A 27,761-nucleotide genomic window follows, 5' to 3' on the forward strand; every position below is an offset into this window, starting at 1 on the left:
AATAGTTACTCTTTACTTTTCAAATCTTATTTTGAAAGAGGAATAAAACGCTTTATTCACTGATGAAAATATTCCTGACATTATATCTACTACCTACTAAGTTGCCTGATCCCCTAAGAAAACAGCCGTGTCATCTTCACTCCTTTATTTGCCTCTCACTGACTTCGGACTTTTTTTGTCCTTATTCCAGTAGTATGGAATATCCCCAGAAACACTTTTTTGTTCGATTTCAGGTCATAAATTGCTTCCAACTGAGAATTTCTAAGGCTTGCTCTAGAACTTACCATGTGATACTTTCCTCGCTAAAGTTTCCTGATTCAATATAAATTTTTTGTAGTTACACAATTTAGATATTTTTTTAAAAATTAATATACAATTGTGTTTTGTTTGGTTATTCTAATTTTTTAACTGAATTATTTGTTTTATCCCAATCAATTTTACTTTACTTAATCATTTTCCAAATAAAACATGTGTGAACTTTTATATCAAAACTTTCCTTGGGTATCAAAAAGACATATAAATTCTCTCTTTGGAAGTATATAATTTTTTTTAATTAAACCCACTTATGCTTGTGGTTAGAGAAAACATGGAATGTATGCCCAATTTTTCACAATGGCAGTTTTTAAAATAAAAGTTTTTTAACATAAAATTTCCATGGTCTTTCCTGGCTAAAAATTAGAGCTAGTGTGATTGTGCTTGTAGATTGTTAATAGACAGAAACAATATTTTAATATTTGATTCCGCTTGATACAAAATTGTAACTTGGTTTTTTTTATTAACAATATTAAAAAAAACTCATTGGGAAAGATCTGGGCTGTAGTGCTAAGAAGAAAAGAATAAAAAATAATATTCATACACATCTAATATTGGAACAATTTGCTTCTAAATGGGGGAAAGGTGCAGGAAAAATGCAAGCATTTTGTAGTGTTCAGTTGTTTTTCTATTTTTAACGTTGTTGTTTATCCAGTCATGATGGTTTATCTTTGGTAAAAACACCATAGTTAATAATTTATTCTTGCATAAAATATTGGAAATAAAAAGAAAGCAAGAACTTCTTGAATGTGAACTGTACCAAAATCATGAATATGTAAAAACCTTTTTATCAAATAATACCAACTTGTGAATTTTTATATATATATAAACAAAATCGAAGGTATAAATTTATAATTCTCAATATTTAGTTAAGAGATAAAGGTTAAATGAATTTCATATATTTGGTTTAAGTGTATTATAAAAATAATTTATCTGAAACATTGATATGTAAAATAAGTATAGTAGACCTCATGATCGTAGGAGACAAGAGAATGAGTACATAAGTCAATAGGATTTAGCATTAGAAAAACTCTTAAAATATACTCTGATGGACTTTGTTACCCTTATTGTGGAGAGTTGTCTTTTCTTCTCTGCTAGTAAACCAGCTTTGGTTTATTCCTTCTCTTGTGGCTAAACTGCTTGACTCTTGCAAACTCAGCAACTAAAATTTTACAAATAAATTTTGATTTAACATATGTTTGAAGATTATGTAAGTACATAACTTAAGACAAAAAAAAATACAAGAATTTCATCCTTTTTATAAACTCTCTTTTTCTTTTTGAATGTTTCTTAAGAATTTTGATGTATCCTTTTCTCTTAATCTATTAAAAATTACTATTGTCTACTGCATTCATATCAAAAATGTTTTTATTGGCTATTTTGATGAGGCAGATCATACTTAAAAACGTTACTATATAAATAAAGTCAATAGATCCCTTGACGACTTAAATTTTATTTTTGCAACAATAATTTATTTGAAAAAAGTAATATGATTCAGAAATGCAATATGAGATTTCCAATATATCCTACATAGTCAAGCCTATTTCAAAATCAACTTAGCAAATACATTTTATAAGCTGTTTTAGTAAAATGAAGGTTTAATGTGAAGTTGAGTAGACAAGGTATTCATTTCATATTCATCATCCAAATTTTATGTTTCTATCTTTAAACAGTCATGGTAGAAATCAGAGATGGGCATTAATTACAGATAACTACTGCAATTACTTGTAATCACAATTACAAGTAATCATGATCTCTGATTACATCCGAGTCAGGCAAAAACGTAACGGGTTACAGTAATCATGATTACAAACTTTGATAATAACTGTAATCGTGATTACAATAATCAATTTATTGTAATAGTGATTCTAAGTAATTGACTATTAAGGAATCAATTGAAATATCGAAATATATGATTACATGTAATTATGATAACAAGATATCTAAATATACATTTGCATGTTAAAATGATTGTATACCATGTATAAATGTTTATATTATACAGTACAGATAGTATAATATATTGTATAATGATACACATTGTAGGCATTTACATGATCTCTGTAATAATGTAGGTTTAAAATATATGTACGTTATGTATAAATCTAATATTTAATTACAAATGCATATGCAAACAATGTAGATATGTACGTTTTTACACAATGAATGTATATATAATTTATGCACATACTTGTGTATGTATTTAACAAGAGAAAATTGTATTTTCATATGTAAATTTTTTGCACATACAAATAATAAGCACATACATATTTACTGCTGGGAAGAAGAGGTAAGTTTTACTGGTTTGTGTGGAATATGTAGATAAGGTGATTGTTGAAAAGAAACTCACCCAGTTCTAATCCGTAGTCGACATCCTAGGTCCCCCTCTTCTGTTAAAACTGTTTCTTTGGAAATGAAGACAAATTTCCACAATTTCAAAAGGAAATATATTTATTTGTAAATCAGTAGCAGATATCCATCTGGACCTGAATGCTTGGCGACAATACTTTTTTAGCTTTCTAAGCAACGAGCCAAATATCTTCTACGCCCATATTCTCTTAAAATGCAATGCTTTCTTTACATTTTATTCTTAAAGTGGAATTAGGAAGTTTTACAAATTTAAATTTCAAATCTTAGAAACTATAAAAAGTGATGAAACAAAGCAAAGCTGGAAAATTAAATATATATTCGAAGCACACACAGGTGAATTAGCAGAAAAAGCAACTTCCTTCCTTGAATGTACAGAGAATACTAGTCCAAGTGAAAGGCATCCCTTTTTCAGTGTATATCGGTTATGGATATCCCCAAAATTACAACCTGAGGCACTAGACACCCAGGAAAACAGCAAAGGCCTCGGACCAGTTAGTATTTATGCACACAACATTGTAATGATCACATCACACTTACATACTGTATTTATAAATGGTATATATACAATATATGCACATCCAAAGTATGCATGTACATTTGTATGTATGTTTAATAGCATCTGCATATCCATAATATATGTGTACAATGGTTAACCCATTGGACATACATATGTACACACATACATTCAACATGCATATAGTGCACATATGTAGAGTGCAAAAAAAATAAACTGGCCACCCTAAAAAACTTTTGATCTAACGATGGAATCGTCCAGTTCCAGGATTTGGTTTTAATTGTTTGAGGGGGTTACTTCAAATATGCTAATTAATTAGCGTAGACAATATTATAAGTCAGTCACAATCATATATTTTCTCTGATCTTTTGTTCTGGCAGATTCGGATTTTTGATCCTCAAAATATAGGGGGTAGCCACAATCAGGGAAATATAGTCTCTATACTTTGGCTAGGAGAAAGGTCCAAAGTTTGGCCCCTTTAATAATAAATTAACTTTTTGGATATTTTGCTATATTTTGGCAGCTTTTTGAGCCAATTAAAATTTTTTTTGACATACAATTCCTTAACCCAAAGACAATATCATGTAAAAAAAAATTTTTAGTAAGCATTTTTTTATTTAATAGAAGTCGAAAAATTTTTGAATTGTAAGGTGCACAATTTTTCACATCATTTTAAAGAGTGTATATCACATGGCAAAATATAAAATTTGAATGAAGTTGGACGCATGGTTCTTGAGAAATCCAATTTCAGAAATACTACTTCTTTAGAATTCGATTTCTCAGGAACTATACGACTGATTTCACTTTAAATTCTGTATTTGGTCATATAAAATTGCACTCATGTAAAAAATTTAATTATTTAATAAAATAATAAAAAACAATAAATATATCCTAAAAGCTATTCTTTTCATAGAATTTTCCTAGGAAAAACGAATTTTACAATTGTCTGCAAAAGCTTTTCAATCAGCTCAAAAAGTTCTTCAGATATATGTAATATACAGAAATGGGTTAAAACTTTAGAACACTCTCATGAGCAAACTATGGAAACCATATTTCCCAGATTGAAGCTATCCCCTACATTTTGTGGGTCAGAATTCCAAATCCATCATAAAAAGGTAAGTTTATTCAGGAAAAATACAATTTTGTGTCTGATGCAGTATCTGATTGGATAATGTTGTCTGCACTAATTAAGTGGCATATTAAAGGCCAACTCCTTTGAATCACAAAAATTGAGTACCAGAATGCTAAAATTCGATCATTAGATCATAAGTTATTTAGGGTGATCAGTTTTTTATGTACATATGTATTAATGCATTTCACTGTACATATGTATTAATAAAGTATACACAAATACATATTAAAGTATACATATATGCACAGCATATATGCGTTAATTAAAAAATATTTATTTACTTTGTTAAAAAATAGTACTTATTTGAAATTCAATTTCTCAGGAACTATTTAACTGATTTTACTCCAACTTTGTGTTTGGACATGTAAAATTACAATCTTTAAAATAATGCAAAAAATTGTATGTATTACAATTCAAAGATTTTTCGATCATTATTAAATAAAATAATGAAACATAATAAATATTGAATAAAAATTATTTTTTGCATGGAAATTATCTTTGGATAAACAAATTTTATAATTGTGTGCAAAAATGTTTGAATTTGCGTAAAAAGTTCGAGAGATATGGCCGAATACACATAAAGTAAAATTAACATTAGGGGGTCCAAACTTTGGACCAAAATATTGGGACCATATTTTCTAGATTGTTGCTACCCCTATATTTTGAGGGTAAGAAGTGTAAATCCGTCGGGAGAAAAAACGAATATTTAATTAGAAAAAGTAGATTTTCATGTCGAATTTTGTAACTTAAAATATCGCAATAATTAATTAGTATATTTGAGGTCACCTTCTTGAGTCCTAGAATGTGAAAATCCGATCATAAGTTCAAAAGTTTTTCAGGGTGGTCCATTTATTGTGCACTGTACAGATATACAACTATTGTATGAGCCCAAAACAGTGGTTGGAAAAACTACAATATTTTTGTAGTTTACTAGAACTACAACTACTTTTTTACAAATGCAGATAATTACAACTACTTTTTTTTTAAGTATAGTAACTAAAAACTATTTTGGAATTGTAGTGACTACTTCACTACTTCAAGGAACTGAACTTTGCCGGAGAAATTAATTTACACATTATGTTCAAAATGGTTTTGAATAAAACATTGGCTTAGATTAAACATGAAGAATTATTTAGAAATATTTATTCATGTTTACATGAGCCAGTTTGATTATCTAAAACACTTCTTTAGAATTTGTTCATTTAGTCTTCAAATTTTTATGCCCTTCTTGACAGAGAATAATTAATTTAAGGGATGCTAGGAAATTACCAAATACTTGTCAAGTGCTCTTTTATTTCCTCTAAGAAATTAAGCACATCAAAAATATGTTTCTTTCCTTTGAAATATCATCGTTTTATGAACCTACAGTCACATGTGAAAGAGTGAAAAAATAGATAAATTATCTATATATATTCATAATGGCTAGCTCAAATATTAGTTACACGTAACTCTAAGTACACTATTCTTGTTAACTCACATAGGCATTTAAAATTGCATTATTTGCGAGACCCGTAAAGAATTGTACTCATCAAATTCGAAAAATTAGTTGCGTTAGAACCCTGTTCTATACTAAACTAACATAAAAAGTAGTTGGCAGGAATCGCTACAAACTACTTTTTTTAGTATCACACTACTCACTACACTACCTTTTTTAAAAAAGTAGCACACTACCCTACGAAAAAAGTTGTGACTATGGTAGTTCCCTTACTTGTAGTACGCTACTTCCGACCACTGACCCAAAATATATCTATGAATGTACAGTGCTCCAAAATAAAAACATTTAATAACTTTTAATCTAATTCAATAGCTAGGCCTCATTCTTGATGGTTTGAGGAGGTGACTTCAAATATGCTAATTAATCAGTGAAGACTAAATTTTAAGTTATGAAATCAGGCACAAAAACGTACTTTCTCTGAATAAGCATACTTTTTTTTTCTCCAGCGGATTCAGATTTCTGATCACTAAAATATAGGGGGTAACTGCAATCTGGAAATTATGGTCCCTATAATTTGGTCAAGAGAGTGGTTCAAAGTTTTTATCCCTTCACGTTAGTTTTACTTTTTGTGCTTTTGCCGCATACTGAGAAATTTTCAAGAGACTTGAAAAATGTTTGCACTCAGATTTAAAATTCATTTAACCAATGACCCTGGAAAAAAAATTTTTTAAATAAATATTTAGAATTTTTTATTATTTTAATTAATACTAATCCACAAAATTTTAAAATATCAAAAGTTTGGAAAAAACCTCGAAATATGGCAAAATACACAAAAAATAAAATTAACATTAAGGGCCTTCTGACCAAGTTATTGGGACCATATTTCCCAGTTTGCGGCTACACCCTATATTTCTGAAGCCAAAAATCCGAATCTGTCAAAAAAAGATGTGTATTTAGAGAAAGTACCTTTTTGTTTCTGATTTGATAACTTAAAATATGATCTGTACAAATTAGCATATTTGATGTCACTCCCTTGAAGAATGACTCCAAGAACCTGAAAATCTGATCATTTAATCAAAAGTTATTTAGGGTGGACCATTTTTTATTTTGTGCACTGTACACACATTTACTATATATATATATGTATACATATAAATGCATTGCAAACATAAGCAAATTTTATTACTTACATAAAAATATGTAAGCACATACTTTCATACTGCATTTACTTAAAGTATGCAATCGTTATTACATGTAATCATACATTTTGATTGCAAGTAATCACAACTGATTGTTGTCTACCAATACCCATCAACTAATAGGAAGACAGGTGGGTGAGGCTAAACAAACAAAAAAGCTCATAAGGGATATGAAAAAAAGTATTTTTGTTTCTTCTCTTGCTGATGAAGGTTCATCACGGCCGGTTGTGGTAAAGGAGGAAAAGTATTTGGAAAGGAAGGAGCCAAGCGTCATTGTAAAGTTTTGCGTGATAATATCCAAGATATCATGAAACCTGCCATGGGTACAATAGACCTCTGGTCGATGTGTCCTGCTCGTCAAAGCTGCCCAACCTCTAAGTCTATATGAAACCTGCCCTCAGGTGTTCAGCTTGATAAGGTGGTGTCAAACAAATTTCTGGTCTCATCTACGAAGAAAATAGAGATGTTCTCAAAATTTTCCTTGAGAAGCTTATCCGTGATGCTGTCACTGAGCACGCAAAGAGGAAAACTATGACAGCAATGGACATAGCGTACGCTCTGAATCGTCAGGGACGTACTTTGTACGGTTTTGGAGATTAATTTGGCCCCCTACCCATTTCAAGCAACTTTTTCTATGTGTTTCAGTTTAAAAAAAGTAATTGATTTAATAATAATTTAGTAATGTAATCACAATTACAGCTGTAATCAAAATGATGTCATGTTCTAATCATGATTAGAAGTGATTTGATTACTGTAATTCAAAAATGTAATCCATTAAAGTTTTGCTCAACTTTGGTAAGAATGTCATGTAATTTTGATCCTGGTCAAATGACATGGATAGCACCTGAATTGGTACCCCTTTCTTCAAACCTCCACACCACAGCCAATGAAAGGACTTTCAGGCACGACAGATTCAACATACACCTTGCTGCGTATACATGCCGGTTGTATAGTCGGCAACCAGGAACAAACTCACTACCCCAGCGTTTCAACCAGTGGTGTGAGCAACGCCGTCACTAACAGTGCCACTAAGAATTGCGCACGACCTTTCAACTTTAAGTGAGTACTACAGAAATTTTCTTGAATAGAAAAAAAATTCTTGAAAACACAATGCATTAAAATGGGAATCCCAAATTTTCTATTTTATTTCCCTCACTGAATATCCCATATTAACTCCGCTTCATTAAGAGGGGGGGAAATAGCCTCAAACTAGATCAATTTTCTAATAAAAAAGTTCATTAAAACCTATATAACTTTACCTGGGAGGGATCTAAAGTTGGAAAACCTTTAGGAGGAACTTCTACAATACTAGAGAAACCTTCAAGTCCATCTACAAGTAAACCAACATTAATATACATAGAGATGAGCATTCTTTAGATACATGTATATTTTTAGAGTCTATTTAAAAATCAAAAACTATGCAGATCCTAAATTAATATGTAAATAAATAAGGCTGATCAGAGTATCGGAGTGACAAAGACAGGATAATAGTGGCATAAGCAAAACATATGTCCTACTGTAATCTTGGAAGTATAGTAGTCTTAGAATTCTAGGAGACTCTACCTCAGTGATATTAGAAATTTTTTAATAACTTTAAAAATTTCAAAGCTGTTTAAAGTAAGAAAGAAGGTAATCACTATATTTCTTGAAACTCCACACAGAAAATATTCAAATAAATTAAAATTTTTGACTTAAAAAATACGATTTATTTAAATATTTTAATATGATAAATTAAACAGGGTTTTTGAACAGAAAATAAGTAAAGGTTGGAGGATAATTTCGGATTTGAAAGGGAAAAAAAAGAAATTATTTCAATATTGGAGAAAATCTGGAACGCTAACTGATTCATTTCATTTTGTCTTGATGGGGGGGATAGAGTGGCATAGCCAGGCTTTCATTTTTTTTTTGGGGNGGGGGAAGGTCTGAAGGAATTTTAGCATTTAATTTTTTTTGTTATATTTTAATTGTTAAAATTTCTTAACTCATTTTGGGATTGGATTTTAGACCACATGGGCTCCCCTCGGCTAAACTGCTTGAAGGATCTTTAAAAACTGCACAAACTTGAGGAGAAACAACTAAAGGCATTCCAGATCCACTTTACAACTAAACTTAACTGGTTATTGATTATATTAATTCCTATTTTGGTCTTTAGCATCAATAGTTATTAAATAGAAAGCATTTCAGTTTTTACTAACTTAAATATTACCTAGTGGTCAATACTACTCCGAAGATTTATATTTTCAATTTTTTACTTTCATAATTTTTATTTATTTTTACAAAAAAAAATTATGCAATAAGAGTGGCAGCCTTGTATATATGCTACAGAGGAAAAGTTAAAGAAAACCAATAGTTTTACAGTTTATAGCAAAGAAAGTTAAAAACAAGGATTGTTACAAAATAATTTTTCTTAAAATTTAATTCACGTACATAAGAAATTTGTCAATAAAGAAATAATTGATTACGAAATATTTTTATTCATTATTCCTAATAAAATGCAATAAAATCTACAAATACTATTTTAAACCTATGTCACTAATTTTAAACAATGAAAAATGTACATATTTTAAAAGGATTAAAATTATGTTTTTATACAGATTTAAATAAAATAGAAAAAAAAACTTGAGAAGAGCAAGCAGTTGTTAAATAAATCACAAAGTTTCAGAGGGGTCTTTAAAAATCCATGTTAATCCATTATTTAAACACTTTTTTAAAACTTTATACTATGTAAAAATAACATTCGCATGCATGTTAAAACACAAAAATCCATTCATGCGAAAAAAGATTACATTTCATTCTTAGTTATCATTTGTAGTTTTAAATCCAAGCTACATTATTTTCAGAAGTATTTTTCATTTTTGTCCGAAAATCCCCCCACCCCCCAATTATATAATTATTTTATAAATATGAGTTAAAATTATCATATTTTGCTTAGTTCCAACTTTTGTTCCAACCCTTAACAATCGGTTAACTTTCAAGAAAGTGGTCATAAAAGTGTCTATTTTTTTTATCCCTGAAAATTATATAAAATTATGTGTATGAACAATATATGTATTCATTTTCAATTTTCGATTTGTTTTTAGCTTGAAATTTTAAAAAATTAAATTTTCAGGAAAAGCCAACATTTAGGGTTACTATGACTTAATGTTGGTTTTCCAGCAAGCAAGGAAAATTTAAAAAATATGTGTTTTAAATAATAAAAAATAATTTTATCAAACTTATGTATAATATAAATAAAGATTAGTAATTTTTTCTTGTGTGATAAATTTCAAAGCATGAGATACAGAGGCCAACATCACAATCTGGACAGTAGTACAGAGTTTCCTTCTTACATCTCTTATTGTTTTCATCCCTTCTGACGCAACAAATTTTCCAAACTATCTACAATTACCTTAAAAATATCCTGGTATTGCCATTTGGTGTGTAAAATGAGAAATAATTTTTTTTCTGGGCAAAAGAAATTAATTAGTTTTATTCTTATTGGCGTATTACTACTGAACATTCTAGCCAGGAAATATCACGGGAATGAGAAATAGAGTGCGAAACCTCACTCCGTCATTTTCAAGGGAGCGAAAAGGGAGGGGTTAAAAAAAAATCCATAAAGAAAAACCTTACACAGAACAGAAACGCGCTAGTATACTGAAAAAAAAGGTAATTAGAAAAAGAATGAAAACAATTTTCATATGAATATTATATGCAAAACAAAAACAGATTAACGTTAATGAATCAACAATCAAGAATAAGATTGTAAATTATAAGGTAACAAGGTTTAAGAAGCTAGGGACAACCAAATTTTAAAATAAAGTATTTAAATTCTCTAAAAACACAAACAGGTATAGTAATCATTTTATTTAATCTCATATTATTTAAAATTATCATATATCATATATGAATTCACTAATTGGATTAAAAAACTAAATGATTCACTAAGGATTAAAAAACAGATTAATGTTTCAATAATTCTTTCAAAAAAAAAAAAAATTAGATTTGTAGAAAATTTATGAAGCAGTGTCTATTACCTTGTAATGCTAAAATAAAAGTTTGCCCATCTTGTTCAATGCAAATACGTTTGGCAAGACCTTCACTTCCGTCTGATGGATGATTGAAGGCAGCTGCATTGATGGGAAGTTTGTGTTCATTTAGGAAACCAGCTCCTACAATAACAAATTTACATTGATTGATTTATTTGATGAGAGTAATATGAAAACAAAATGATAAGTTTTCTAATTCTTAATCATTTGATCAGTTTCATATTCATTCCACAAAACTAAAAAGGTTAATAAATTTTTTGTATTATACATATGGCAAAATGTAGTTTCATCAACTGCTGGCATTGCTTTAACAAAAAGCCTATAATCTACTTAAGTGGCACTTTTGTTATAATTTATTTTACAAAAATGCTAAAACGTTTTTTATATGAATCTACATAAATTTTGCGGCACATTTTAAATTATCCTATTTATTTATTTTTAGAGTTTAATTCATACGGTGAACCTTTAAAAATAGGTATTGTTACATGGTTTACCATGTCACAATACCTGTTTCAACAACTTTTAAAACATTTTATTCAGAATATAAATAGGCAACTTTTATTGCTCCAGATTTCAGACTTAATTTATAATGAATAATAAATATTTAATTAACAAAATAAAATCATAATTACATGCATCACATAGAAACAGTAACTCTCAGTAACAGCATAGATTAAAAAGAGAAAATGGTTTGCTTGACTGTGATATTTAAATTTTAAAAAAATTACCCAATACAAGTGTATAATAATTTGGAAAGACTGACTACAAGAATGAAGATAAGGGTTATAAAAATTAAGAATGTTGTGACTTTTGGGAGATCATAAGTTTTTATTAGTCTATTGAATTATTGGGTAAATTTCTGAGCTGCACAAGATGCGTAGGATTTTTAATTTCTTGCCCTGCTTTCGAAATTTTGGACATTTGATGGCCTACAGAACGTCAATGATTATCCTAAACTTATTTCAAGATATAACAATTTAAATCAAAGATGCACAACCTGTAGCCCTCCACCTGTTAATGTAGAGCATCTTTAAAAAATCATTATTAACATTAATTACATATATATATATATACATTTTGAAATAAATAAATAAATAAAAAGTAAATTTTGAGTCACACATTTTAGTCATCACCTTATGACGCACACTCTATCATAAATCAATATGGTTTGACGGTGGTTGTCGCACCATATGGTTTAAAAAATTTCATAATTTTTAATATAATATTAAGTTAATCGACTTTGAGCAAACACTTTTGGCACTCTTTTTTTGTGCAGGTTTCATCCTAAGTCCAAAAAAATTTTCAATCATTTTTTGACACTTATTGCCAAGCATTTTCACAGGGCTTTGAGAGACACAATATTTTTTAATACACTATTGTTACAACACTCGAATCTGAAATTAAGCATGCAAATAATCCCTTTTTGGTGGGTTTTCCTCTTGCTACTTTTAATATAAATAAATTAATCTTCTGATCATTTCTTTTTCAACAGTTAATGCTATGCATTTCCACATGGTATTGAAAATCGATATTGCAAAGAATTGCAATTAAACTATCATTTTTTGATGCACTTCATATGTGATGATTTCATCATACATAAAAATAATTTTTTATTCCCTTGCCTGCAGTTATTGCTACGAATTGATATGTACATGGTTTTAGAAATCACAGTATTTTTAATAGGATATTATTATCTTTTATTACTTTTTTTATGTTCATATTTGTGTCTACTTCATCACAAATTCAAGTAATCTTTTAAAGGGATTTTTGGTACTAATTGCAAAATATTACCACTGATTGTAAATTGATATTTTAAATATTATATTATTATGACAATCAAGTTGCTTATTTAAATTATAATTTTTGACACACTTTATTAGTGTTAATTTTATTGTTAATACAGTCAAACCCCGCTATAGTGAACACTTGGTGGTAGTGAACTGATTTAGTGGTCCCGTCCGTACTCCTACTTAAATAATGTTCTTTTTAACGCTTATATTAAACAGCTGAGAACTTGGAAAATCGGTTATCGTGGATTCATATTTCATTTCTCTAAATATCTTTTTCAGTCCTCCATCTTTAAACTCGCAGGTGTTCGGACTGAAAATGAATGCATTCCTATACAATGTGTCTTATTGTTATGCTTATCACTTTTAACTATACTGTAATAAATGCTAAACAGAGCATTTATTTTATACTCCCCCCTCCCTAACAAGCCTCTCTAAGTCCCTTTTCTCCAAGCTTGCTTTACAGCTAGTTAACTTGGTCACCTGCTGAATTTTTGGAGTTCTTTTATCAGCTCAAACCATATTCTTTACAAATCACCCCTTGACAATCAAGACGGGGAACAATTTAACTCGTTCTACATCCGCTTTCTTTATATTCTTACATTATCTATTTGAGACAAGATTTTTATTTGAAAAGCAGTGAAAATGCAAATTCTCTTAAGAGAAAAGCGTTTTCAAAAGAGGACAAAGTTAAAATTGTAAAACGTATTGAAGATGGAATCAATCAATCGGCACTGAGTAAGGACTTTTCTTTGTCAAAATCTAGTTTCAAACATTTGGATAAATTGAAGTGCAATTTTTGCCGCATATGGCAAAAATATGGTTTCGTCAAAAAAAACTGTGTAGAGCTGAAAGAGAAAACGTAGAAGAAGCTTTGTTGAAAATATTCACTACTTAGCGAGATAGAAATCTTCCTGTGACCGGACCTATGCTTAAAATTAAAGAGCACGAGTTTGCTGAAAAATTAGAGGAAAAAGATTTCCTGTGCTCCAATGGATGGCTGGATAGATGAAAAAAACGGAACAATATTTCTTCAGGAGAGATTATTGGAGAAGAAGCGAGTGTTGATGCAACGGATATGGAAAACTGAAGTGTTGCCAAATATTATACAGAATTATGAAGAGAAAGAAATTTTTAATGCTTACAAAGCTGGACTATTTTATAACTTGATTCCCAATCAGACGTTAAAATTTAAAGAAGAAAAATGCACTAATGGGAAACTCTCCAAAATGATAATAACAGTTCTTGTTTTTTGTGAACATGAACGGCTTGGAAAAGCGAAAACTATCTGTCATAGGTAAATCTAAAAAACCGAGGTATTTTAAAAATTTTAAAAAACTGCCCGCTAACTACAAAGTCAATCAAAAAGTGGGGATGACCTCAAATTTTTTTGAAGAACTTCGACATTTAGAAAGTCTAAAGTGTATTAAGCTCGCATTTTTATCACTACGACTTCTGTGTTGCAATCAACGGACCAGGGTGTTATTCACAGTCTGAAGTCTCACTATAGGAGACAATTAATTACGCATATTTCGAATAACTCTGAAAAAACAACAACATGGACTCAGAATGCAACACCTCTCTTCTAGAAGCAATAGTTTTGCTAGAAAAATCATGGAGGCAATAGACATCAGCTACACTCTGCAACTGTATCCGACATGCAGGTTTTTCAAAGAATTTAGAAGAAAAAGATTCCAATGTGGAGGAAGAAGATGAAGAAAATTTACCTATTTCTCTATGGCTAAAAAAACATGAAATTGACATTTTTCTTAGAGAGGTTATTAAGCAATTTGCACTTCTGGTACTCCTGCCCATGATGAATTGTCAGTGAAATAAAACAAACAAAAAAAGGTAGAGAAGACTTATTACAAGCAAATGTTGAAGAAAATGGACTTTCAGCACCATCTATAGCTGAAATAAATTCGGCCATAAATGTCATTATTATATTTTTTTTCTATAGAAAATGTAGATAAAAAAAGCTTGCATTCTTTGCACATGGTAGATAAGAAAATTGATGAACTCTATATAAAATCAAATTGTGTTTAATCAAAAATCAAATTCTTTTTTCATAAAAAGTGGACTTAAAACTAATTTTTAGCTACATAAGGACATTTTTTTATTAATTTTTGCTTTATTATCAGTTAATTAGTTAATAATTTATTAAATAACTTATGTAAAATTGCAAACCCAATTTTCAATCATTCAACTGTCTTATGTAAAAAATATTCTTAAAAAAATTTGGATAAATAAACCATCGTTTATAGTGGACACATTACTGAGTCCGCAGATAGTTCACTATAGCGGGGTTCAACTGTATAAATGATTTATTGATACTTTTTTAGTATTTACCATCATGCATTTCTTGGTGGTATTTAAAAGGCTGATATTTTCATACAATATTATTACAACATGCTGAATTCTAAAATTGGAGCCTTGACAAAAGTCTTGCCAACTCTGTGTGCAAGTGGCCCTTCACTGAAAAAGGCTGTGCACCTTTAATTTTAAATTATTACAGATTCGTAATAAACAAAGCAAGATTTATTTAAAATGGAATAGTCTTATTGCACCATTATTATACAGTCTTCGCTCAAATCAAAAATATGAACAAGATTTTTTTTAAAAATCAGGACATTTTTTGGTGAAATACATACATATTATACTATTTTTAAGAAGAGGAAACCAAGAGAAAAAAATATAGTGTAATCTTCTGATTTGAAAATTTCATTTTGGGTGGTATATTTTCCAATTCTCCAATATATATATACATATATACTACTGTCGACTAAAATTGCTACACCAAGAAGGAATGCAAATAACAAAACGCTATTTGTTGGGCACGTACATTATAAATGGAAGAGCAAGTGATTAAATTTTCAGGATATTTGGATGTATAGATCTTGAGGAATCAGTACTCAGAGCAGCCTCGCCTGGCAGCAATAACAGCAGTTATTCTCCTAGGCATCGAGTTAAACAGAGATTGGGTAGCATGGGCAGGTACAGCATTCCATGCAGCTTCAACATTATGCCACGATTCATCCACTGTAGTGACTGATGAGCGGTGGAGTGGCAGTCATTCGGCAACCATTGACCAGACGTTTTGAATTGGTGAGAGATCAGAATAATGTGCTGGCCAGAGCAACAGCTAACATGTTCAGTGTCAAGGAAGGTCAGGTCAGTGCAGGCAACATGTGGTCGTGCATTGTCCTGCTGAAATGTAGCATTATGGTGCCCTCAAAGATAAGGCAGAGCAACTGCCCCTAACACATCAGAAATGTAACAGCTGTTGTTCAAAGTTCCGGCTATGCAAACAAGAGGTGATTGAGATGTGTATCCAATGGCACCCTATACTATTACTCCAGGTGATGGGCCAGTATGATGATGTCGAATGCAAGCTGCCAATGGGCTTTCTCCATGATGTCGCCAAACATGGATGCCATCATGCCACTCCTGTGTCCAGGTTCGTCGTTGATCACACCATTGGAGGCGCTCTTGCCTGTGATGCAGCGTCAAAGGTAGCCGAAGTTGGGTCGACATGCTGAAACTTGCTGTCCTGCAAATGACCCCATTTGTTGACTCAAGGTTTGTGACGTAACTGTAAAATCCCTTAAGGACATGTGGATAACATGTCGGTCTTCTCCGCTGATGATGGGAGGCCGCTGAGAACCTGCACGGCGTTCCATATGATCGACATAAACCTATCAATTCCATATTCTGTTAACAGTCATGGGATCTGGACCAACGCGAGCAGCAATACTTCGGTATGATAAACCGCAATCCCGGTAGGCCACAATTCAATCTAGATCAAACTCAGACATGTGCTGGTTATCATTTCCAATTCTTACATGAGGCATAACAAAAACAATTTTACCCAAGAACAACGCTTAAATTCAATTTCTGTATGAGAAACTTACTGTCAAATCTCTTCTTTTATACACATTGTAGGTGTCACTACCTCCACCTGCTTGGCATGAATGCACTGATAAGCTCATCAATTGCATATCATAACATGCTTTAACCATCCTGTAAATTTCAGGTACGTGGCGTGTCGCCTTCCTGGTGTAGCGATTTTAATGCCCAGTAGTATACATATGTATATATGTAAATGGGCAACGATGAAAGTTCTCAAATAAATTTAGATAAGAGCAAGTTGATCAAAAATGACTTTTAAAAAAATGATCGTGAATGCTTATGTAAGTTAACAAGTGATTTGATAAATGTAAGGTAACAAATAATATGATTTTTCTACACTTTGGAAATAGATTCTTCAATGTAAATATGGATCAAAATAAGTTAAAAAGAAAAATGATAATTAGAGTTATTTTTTATACAACCATAAATTACTTCAATTATATATAATCTACATACTCAAGAACAAATGCATACCAAAATAAACAAATGATATGAAAACTTAATGCTATATAAATCGTAACTTGGATACAAGGACAATTAAAATTAAAAAAAACCTGAGAAATTAAGCAACTACCTACTTTGAAAGTTCTTTCTTTATTGCAATAGTGAAATGAAATGTATAAGAAATGCAAAATGCTTTCACTGCAATTAGATGGATAAGAGAAAAACCTTACTACTCAATGTTAATAAGTTTATCTTTAACATCATTTTCTAATTAGCGATCATGCCATATTAAGAAAAACAATTCTGACAGAAAAAATGCTGAGTTTCTTCTTCATAAGATAACAAAAAGACTGAAATAAAATAAGTCTGAACCAGAAGTGGACGATCTCTAAATTTGAACTATCACATAATTGTTACTTTTAAGAAGTTTCAAGTTATCAATATGAAATAAAATAAAAAGATGATACGAGCATTCCAAGTAATCAAGTTGTTAGTAATTCTAGTTCAAAATTTTTTTCTGATACTTCTTTTCTTGAATTCTGTTGATTTTGAAGGTCAGTGTGGGTCTTCTACTTAGGTACCTTATAACTGCCCCCCCCCAAAAAAAAAGCACTATCTTTTCCATGAGCAGTATCTCCGTTGTCTACACTCTATTCTTTTCTTTCGGAATGCTACACTCTCCTAATAGACTTTCAGTCTAGGCAAAAGGCAGAATATTATTAGTAAAAGGACATGCTTTCTTTCCCTTGCCCCCTTACACACATCCCTTCCTGTCTCTCTAAAAAGCTCAACCCTAGATGCATAGTCCAACTCTAGATGATAAAAGAACGACTTTTTGTTTTAAAAAATCAAACTGAAATTTTTTTCTTGTTAACTATAGTGGTACTAAAAAATGAAAGATTTTTAAAGACCTTGCACCAAAATTAAGTTCTTTTATGGGCCCTTATGTTCTAAAATAAAAATTAAGCAGTTTTTAAGGACTTTTAAGAACTGTGGTAATAAAAATAGTTTCAATTGTATTGGAAATTAGTATCTCAAACTTTTATTAAAATACCTTAGAACATTATTTGTAATTTCTAATACATGCTTTTAAATAGCTTCATTAAAAAAAAATTAAGCACATAAGTAATGGAAATATTTCAATGTATGCTGTAAGTATTTATTCTATTATAAACTTAATATCTAGAGTTGATTTGTAAATAAAAAAATGCAATTACGAAGAAACCCATTTAGGCTTTTTTTTTCTGGTTGGAAAAAAATCATAACAGCTCTCACATACAGGCAAAGTTGTTGGCAACTTTAAAAAAAATTGGTTATTATAAATATATATTTTAAAACTAAAGGAGTTGAAGAATATTTAAATACAGTTTTGCTGTGAATTCAGCTTGCTTATCATTAAAGTTTATATGCTGTACAAGACATGACAAAGCTGGTTGCCAAAGGTGGCAAGTTAAGAATATAATGCCACAGAATACGTGAGCCTGACATGTAACAATAAATGTGTTGTCACTAAATTATTATTTAACATATCTTTATTAAAGTAAAAAATGACATTAAAACAGCAGGCAAACTATGATACCCGTATTAGTAATGACAACAAGTTCTTGTAATGCAGTGGGGACACAATTCTGTACTGCAATGGGCATTTTCATTTGAAGGTTGGTAAAACTGTTATTATCAAAGACAGTCTCAAGATCCTTCGGTTCTAACTGAACTTCAGCATCGACCACTGTCCTTTCACATTCATCTGGAGAATCGCACTGAAGACTGTTTTCATCTTCTTCAGGTGAATCCATACACCAAATCTTCAATGGGGGAAAAAAAGAATAAATACAAAAAACATGAATTATTAAATACAAATAATTTGATTACACTTACTGTAAACAGAATTATTTGAAGGAAGAAAAATAAATTTGATAAATAAATTAATTTAATGAGAATTTTTTTTAAAAATTTTTTAAAAGAGAAAGCTGAATTGAAATCTCCTTAAAAACCATCTTCCAACAATAAAGTAAAGACTTTACAGGTTAAAAAAAATGTCACAATATAAAAATAAATAAAAAGAAAACATCTTTATCAAGTCAGAGATGTGATTGCTTGAAGAAGAAATTATCTAATTTTTTGTCAATAGATAGTTTTTTTAGAACATAATTTTTTTTTCCTCTTTGAACGTAGAAAAAATTTAAAAGACTGTCATTCTTATGTGCAAAAGTAACATTTACAAAATTTAAAGAAAACACTTTTTTAGCCAATATATTTTTTCCTCATGAACACATAAAAGAATATATTGAAAAATCTTACGTATTCCTCTTTTTTTGCTATTTGTGAGTCTTATTGCATTAAAAAAAAAAGGAATTTTAAAAAACAGTGAAATTTATGGCTATAACTGAAAAAAGATTGATAATAAAACCATACGTATTTACGATAAAATCACACAAATTGGACACCTCAAAAAGGGGATAATTAAGATTCCAGTGTTATAAAAAAAATAGTATCATATTAAAAACAATGAGATATTAAAAAACACGTAAAAATTAGTAGTTATATATGCTGGAAAATTTATTGTAAAATAAAAAGAATTATTGCATCAAATAGTGAATACTGACGTGCGTGATTAAAATTTTTCATATCACAATAATATCAGGATTTTAAAAAATCATGTGAAAATCAACAGCAACAAAAAGTACTCTGATCGAGACACCACACAGATTTAGAGTATATCAAGCGTAAACGTCAGAAAGTATTTACTCAAATGAGCAATTCGAATAACTCATTTTTTAATAATATCACAAGAAAATATCAAGATTTAAGAAAAAAACCACGGGCATTAGTAGCAATAACAGTAAAAAAGTTGATCTAAAAAAAAAGAAACAGTGATATTGTCACATCAAAAAATCTCTAATAAATGCACAAATTGAATTATATGTGTTGTAATAGTAATGTATAAAAAACATAGGGATTTAAAAAAAACAAAAAACATTGAGAAATTTTGTAGCAATAATAGTTGTCAAAAGGATTGAAACCGCACACGGATTTACCTCTGTATTGACGCAAATGAGTGCGTTAAAAGTTATGACTCAAATGTGTCATTCAAATTTTGCATGTGGTAATACTATATTAAAAATCAATTGCTTTAACTGTGATTAAAAAAGAAAAGGAAGAAAAAAGATCAAAACACAGATTTACAACAATATGGAGGATGTTGAAATATAGTGATTGAAATACATCATTTAAAACTTCCGTGCTGTAATATATTAAAAATTAATTCTATCTAATTGTATCCAAATAAAGAAGTGGCAATTTTATTACATTGATTAAATAACTGATTAAAAGATAAGTTAATAAAAAATTGAGAAAAACACTATTTTTTCAAGCAAACAATTTTTCAAACGTTTGCCATAAAGTTTTTATAAGATTATGATCAACTACATTTTTATGCTATAGTTTCTTGGGATTATTCAGATAGTTTAGCATTCTTTTGTTATTGCAATTCTTATTAGTATGCTATTTCTAAGGTTAACTAAATTCTTACTTTTTTTAGACAAATTAAGATATGCTGAATAGAACATTTCTTGAAAAAAAATTTCATTTCCGAAATATATTCAAAATATAGACCATTTTATGTTACCATAAGATCAGCTATAAACTCTGTAAATATATAATGTTGCTATATAAAAACATTTATACATTATCATAATTATTTATTTTATACAACCCTTAAAAAAAAACAAGGTAATTTAAAACTTTAAGTTTAAAAGTTAAATGGGGGACCGAAATCGAGGTGATTTGGGTCACCGTGACTGGCTTGGTGATGAGAGGGTCTGGGAGTCACCACAGATGACGAGCTTGTCACTGAAGTGGACAGATCGGTGATGGATTTGGATATTCAGCAAGTTCAAAATATCTGACAACACACAGGTAGTTTTCCTTATTCGCTATCATACTCTTAGTATCTGGTAATCAAAAGCTTGCTTGTTTCGATAGTTTTCTTATGCTTACGCATTTTTTTTTCTCATTTAATTTGACTTCTTTTCTTCAAATTTTTAAAAGATGGCTCTAGTGAAAAAAAAGTTTTCAATATCTGAATCGGAAATGATAATTGAACATTACAGAAATGAGTTTTATTTTATTATTAATAATTTTGGAAGTTAAAAATATTATTATGATAAGTTGTAATAACTTCAGTTTTCAAAAATTTTATCTGTTAAAGTAAAATTGCTTAACTATCTGCTAAAACGCAGGCATTTTAGAACTTGTTTCTTTTCACCAGTGTGTCACAGCAGTGTCTAGAATCATTTTGATTCCCTCACCTCGATTGCGGCTGCCCAATTGCTAAAAGTGTTGATTGTTCAAAGTGTGTTGTTTTACTGTATTGAAATTTATGTTTAAGCTTATATTAACTACTTTTTATTTTTCATTAATTATGGTTAAAAATTAATTCAATTTTGTAATTTAGATTTAATGTAGTTTAGTTAAGAGTTTTCAGTTGAAAATGCAATTTATATCAACAAAATAAAATATGAAATCTATTTCAATAATATGAAAACATTACAATAATATGAAAATTAAAGAATAATTACGCTATGAAATATTTCAATAAGTCTAATTCAAAATTTCTTAAGATGAAAGCTCTCAACTAAAATAAGTCAATAAGTATGAAAGAAAATATAATGATAAACGGAAAATTTTATTCTTCTGCTAAAGAAATTTCTATTTAAATACAATTTTAATTTTTTCCCCTCATAATTTAATATAGATCTGCATTTTAAATTAATCCATTTAATATGAACTAACTTAGTAATATAATAAAAAATTCATATACATTATGACATTTCTTATATTTCGGGTTAAAAAAAATTCAACTTTACATACATTGATACTCGTGGCAGAATCCTGGCGGCACGCTAACATTGTCTCGGAACATTTTAAAATTCGTACAGCATGATTTTTTCCTTTGGAAAGTAAAAAACCGCGGAAATTTTCTAAAGATATTTTTTTCTCTGCAGAATTATATTCAATAGATGCCTTTTTTGCGCATCAGAGGAGAAATAAATGCTTGTGATTGTTCTCTTCTCATTAGAGAATAAAATAGAAATTCAATAATTAAGGGGTTAAGCTAGAAAATTTTTGATCAATAATATATAGGATGCATATAGGAAAAAAATGTGAAACCATACATGTTTAAAACATAGTTTGCTCTACAAATCATGCTCTTTTTCTTATATTTTGTATGATCACCATATTTCACATTTTAATAAAATATAACTGTGAGAATTTTGTTATAAATTTAGATTTGTAGCAAACATATTAATTAATCAATGTGGTATGTTTGTCTTTCTTTATAATTTGATTGAAATAAAATCCATCCAATATTTTAGAAATTATGTACATGAAAATTTTAAATCGCACATTTGATTCATTGCTTCAACATTCATAATTCATGCTGATTACATCGTAAATATATGTAATGTTTTGAATTCTTTTTCAACAATTATTGCTTTTAATTTTTACTCGGTTGTTTAAAATCCGATGTATTTTGTTGCTTAGTTATTATTATTGATATTCTCACAATTTTAAAAAAAAAATACCAATATCATTAAGGCACGATAAGTTCGAATAGCAGATCCAAGAAATAACAATTTGATATGCTCAGTTTGCGCTTATATCATAAACAATGCAGTATACATATTATAATCATTCTTTTTACTGTTATTGCAATAAATTTTCACATTAAAAAAAATCCCAGTTTCTTTACAGTTTTGTTACACACAAAGCTCAAATTGCTTATTTGATTATTTACTCTTCATGTGACGATTTCATTGTCCTTTTTTTACAGTTAATGCTAGAGCTATCAATTTTTACAGGGTTTTCAAAGTATCGGTTATTTGTGAGTTGATATTATTTCTACACATAAAAATTAAATTGCACATTTAAACAATTGCTTTTCAGCAGTTATTGAAATTGGTTTTCAAATATAACAACATATTTCAAAGAACGTGGTAAATTCAAAACACGGATTTAAGTATTTACTTTTTAACTTAATGATTCAATAGATATTTGTTAGTAGATATAGCAACTGATTCCTACATAGTTTTTAAATTTGATATTTTGAATGATATTATTCACTACAATAACAGAAACACACATTTGAACAAACACACATTTAAATAGCCCCTTTTTGAAGAGTTCGATTGTGGTGGTTTTGCCATTGATCTTTTTATTGATAGTTACTGCTAAGTATTTTACAATTCTCAATTAGTGTGTTTTCCCCTATACATAAAATAAGAATATCGACATAATATCACAATAAAAAAATATCAAATGTTTCATAAAAATTTTTATCAACAGATTGATTTAATCTGAAAAGGTTTCTTTAAAAAAAAATAATAAAAAAAACACAATGCTCCTGTTACATTAAATTATTAATATACGTAATTGTTAATATTAAAATTATCTTACTGAAAGATATTATTGCAAGAGAGCTTTCAAGCAGAAATCCCAAAAAAAAATTATGCAACAGGGAATTTCTCCTGCTAGAAGCAATGGAAACTCCAACAGGGTTGTCACCTAATTTCAGAAAAAAAAATTCTCTGACTTTTCAAGAAAATTACAATGTAAACCCAGATTATATTTTATGTATACCAAGCAATTTTTCCTCAGAAAACTATAACTTTCATATTTGGTGCATCAAATATTAAATTTTATTAGGAAAAAAATATCATTGAATGAAGATCGAAACATGGAAAAGTTTCATTAAAATGCTGAATTTCTGCAACAAATAATTATAATAGATGTGAAAATTACTTAACTCAAATCTTAAATCAACGAACCCTGTTACTGTCACCGACAATTTTAAAATTAGTTATTTTTCAGGTTATTGTAAAAAAAAAAAAAAAATTCAATTTTCCTGCTTTTTATAGTCAAAATAAAATTCCCTAACAATTCCAGGTTTTCTCTGACTTGTATTTTATTTTTAGAATGCTAATGATAACAAAAAGATAATTTTTTAAAAACTAAGCTTTTATGCTATTTATCTAGAGTAAATTATTTGTCGTCACTTGATATTTTAACCATGCCCTGAATCTGTTATTTTCAGTTCCCTGTAAATTATTCTGAAATATGAGATGTTTAATTCTTCTGTCAGGTCGAGTCATAAGTAACTTCTGTTTTTTTATCAAACATTTATTTTGCCCTCATTGAATAACAAAATTATATTAATTTATTATGTAATCACCACTATTATCTATAACCTTCTCCCATCTTCTTGGTAATTTATCAATTACTTCCTTGTAAAATGTGGTTGGTTTGGACTGGAAGAAGTTTTCGACAGCCTGCCTGACTTGCTCTTTAGAATTAAAGGTTTTTCCACTCAAAAAATTTCGTAAGGAACAGGAAAGGCGGTAGTCTATTGGTGCAAGATCCGGAGGATAAGGTGAATGAGGTAAAACAGACCATCTAACCTCAAGAATTTTTCTTGAGTCACTTTTGCTGTATGTGGTAGTGTATTATCGTGTAAAAGAATGACGTTTTTGTGATTGACGAGTGCCGGACGCTTTTCATGGAGTTTTTCTTGCACTCTCTGCAACTGCTGAACCTATCTATCCACAGTAATTGTTAAATATGACTTCAAAAACTCGTGGTAAATTATTCCTTGACAATCCCACCATAAAATCTTTTTGCCATGGATGTTCGCTTTCAGATCTGGTAGGGGTGGTTAATCATTATCAAGCCACTGCCTTTTGCAGACTATATTGTCATAGGTAACCCATTTTTCCTCGCCTGTTACGATTCTGTTTAAAAAAGGCTCAACTATTACCCGTGAGTAGGACTGGGTGATATTAGAAATTATATATCGTGATGCATCGTCAGTTTTGCATCGCGATATAGCGATGTATCGCGATATAGTATTTTTGAATTTCATTTACTTGTTAGGCACAGACAGTCAGATTTCTATCAAAACTTCATACTCAGATTAATTTAAGTCAATTCCTAAATTTGAAGATATATATGTTTTTATGAAGAAAGATATTAAATAAATTGACTACAATGTACAAATTTTACTTAAAATATTTAATGAAATGTTTGTTTAGAAATTCATAATACGTGTAAAACAAAATGTTAAAAACTTTTTTTAAAGCGTTTTTAACAAATTAATATTTTCTTGTACTATTATGCATAAATAATTACATAATTATTAAGTTCGATCGTAATGTTCAATTTCTAAATGAAACGTTAAAAATTATTTGTATGTTTAAAACAAAGTGCTAAATAAATTTTAGAAAAAAAAAAACCTTTTAAAACACAATTTTTTATTACTATCGTTTCAGTTATTATAGTTCATTTACGTCACACTAGAGCTGCACAATGGGCTATTGGCGACGGTCTGGGAAACATCCCTGAGGATGATCCGAAGACATGCCATCACAATTTTGATCCTCTGCAGATGGGATGGCACCCCCGCTTCGGTAGCTCGACGACCTGCACGCGAAGTCGAGCACTTTACGGTAGAACAGTTTAACGAGGACCAATACCGCACACCCTCGGTCCCTACGCAGACTGATCCAAGTGGTCACTCACCCGCACACTGACCGCAGCCAGTGATGCTTGACTTCGGTGATCTGCAGGGAACCGTGTCTTAACGATCAGTCCACTGCGGGACCTTATCATTTCAGATAAATAATTAAATTAAATTAAATAATGACCGAATTATGAACGAAAAACAAAGTAAGATTTAATTTCTTAAAAATAAAAAAATTGTGATATTCGATAATATATTTAGCTAATTAACAAATAATATGAAAAGAATATTTTTTAAAAAAAATTATTATACTCTCTAATAAAACGAAGTGCTAAATGATTTAAAAAAATGAATAAAATACGCAAACCTTTCAAATTTTTTTGTATAAACAAAGTTGATTGACTTATGTCCAAATCCAAATGACAAAAATAAATTTTGTTTTAACTTTATTTCAAAAAATGAAAACAACACGATTTATAAATTTAAAATCAGTAATAAAAACTCATTAAATTATTAGAAGTTTCATCCAAAAAGTTTTTAATAAATTAAAAGAAAGTAAAAAAATAACCTAATAAATTCCATTTTTTATGGGCGCCTAAATTAGAGTGCCGATAATTTTCGCATTTAAAAATAAAAAGAAGTTTTTTTAAAAAAAACTTATCTAATTGATGAAGAAACTCTTCTTCATATATTCTTTTCAATAATTGATTGCCTTCAGAACAAGGTAACATCGGCGATCACGAAGTTAGTCCCACTGAAAATAATCTGCAAGAAAAGTCGCGACAAAGAATAAAAAAGCTAAGAGGTGCGAAAAGGAACATGCAATATAACAATGTGTTCTCAAAACTCTGATTCTGATTCTACAGCTCACCAATCAAGGCCATTTCAACACAACGAAACGAACATCGTCTTCCACAGCGTGAGTCGACATCGGAACGTAAGAGAAGAGTCTTATATCGCTATATTGTCTTCTTATATCCTTGCGTGTCTTATATCGCTATATCGTTTTGCGCTCGTTGTCTTTACTCGACGGCTTAAATCAGATTTCTGATGCATCGCCTTGAATGAAAGTCGCTGTATCGTCTTGCGGATATATGCGTTAAATCGATATGTGTCGATACATCGATTTATAGCCCAGTCCTACCCGTGAGAGCAGACTTGTGGTGATTGACATGGGATCTTCTTTATTCTATTCACTGAGATTGTGAGGTAGTTTTGTTGATAGTTATCACTAATTTCTCCAGGTGGCAGTTAACGGTTGATTGTGATGTATCAACCTTTCTTCTAATTATCTGGTTAATTGACGTGGATTTTGCTCCAATATTGCTATTAAACGGTGTGTTTTCAAAGTCAGAAGGATGTCCCGCCTTTGGTTCGTCTTTTAAGGTCGTATTTCCAGAACGTAATTTTATAAACGAATTTCTAAGTTCCCAATCAGTTACTAGTCCTTCACCATATACACTGCATATTTTTTTAACTGTCGCCTTAGCACTATAGCCTTGTTTAAATTCCAAAAGCATTACATAACGAATATGTACTTTTTGACTCTCCATTTCAGAGGTTAAAAAAAAAAACAGTTAAGCGTAACATGCATCACACAAAACAGTTGACAAAAAATTAACTGAAGCCTCATCTATATAGTGAAAATAAAAACTAGTTGTCATGGTAACTCACAGCAGGTAGATACATACAATAGATTCTACTTAGCTGCATCGAAAGTTACTTATGACTCGACCTAATAACTCCCATTAAGATACTTCATCCATCAAAACAATTAATTTTATTACTTCTTTGGGAGGATTTCCATATTGGACAAGCACTGAAATAATCCAGCAGTGGCATGTTAGAATCTACAAAAAAAATCCTCATAGAATAAGACAATTTTGAAAGGTACCACCCTGGGTAGCTACAACACATTTGATTTTTTTTTTAAAACTAAACAAGAGGTCTACTAAAAATGAGCAGGTACTCATACAAAAATATTCAAATTACATTGAATCCTTTGATGTTATGGAAAGAAAAAAAAATGTTTCACAAATAAACGACTCAGTTTATAAAATCTAATGAGAATAAAATAGAATTGCTTGTATGTAATAAAAAATAGAATTTTTAA

General features: G+C 29.8%; 1 protein-coding gene across 4 annotated transcripts in view; it reads right to left on the bottom strand.

Annotated features, from left to right (window-relative positions):
* Positions 1-27,761, bottom strand: part of LOC107438692 (cyclin-D-binding Myb-like transcription factor 1) — a 68,077-nt gene that overhangs the window by 39,514 nt on the left and 802 nt on the right. For 3 of the 4 annotated variants that reach the window (XM_016051022.3, XM_016051037.3, XM_016051029.2), the window contains exons 2-5: positions 18,710-18,935; positions 10,979-11,113; positions 8,222-8,292; positions 1,375-1,474 (exon numbers count right to left, since the gene is read on the bottom strand). In XM_016051022.3, the coding sequence (XP_015906508.1) occupies positions 1,375-1,474; positions 8,222-8,292; positions 10,979-11,113; positions 18,710-18,926 (523 nt within the window). In that variant the 5' untranslated portion in view covers positions 18,927-18,935. Of the gene's footprint in view, positions 1-1,374; positions 1,475-8,221; positions 8,293-10,978; positions 11,114-18,709; positions 18,936-23,589; positions 23,698-27,761 lie in introns of all 4 variants that reach the window. The other variant, XM_016051043.3, reaches the window with a different exon arrangement.

This window comes from Parasteatoda tepidariorum, chromosome 6 (genome assembly GCF_043381705.1).
Source record: "Parasteatoda tepidariorum isolate YZ-2023 chromosome 6, CAS_Ptep_4.0, whole genome shotgun sequence".
In the NCBI taxonomy this organism is placed as follows: Eukaryota; Metazoa; Arthropoda; class Arachnida; order Araneae; family Theridiidae; genus Parasteatoda; species Parasteatoda tepidariorum.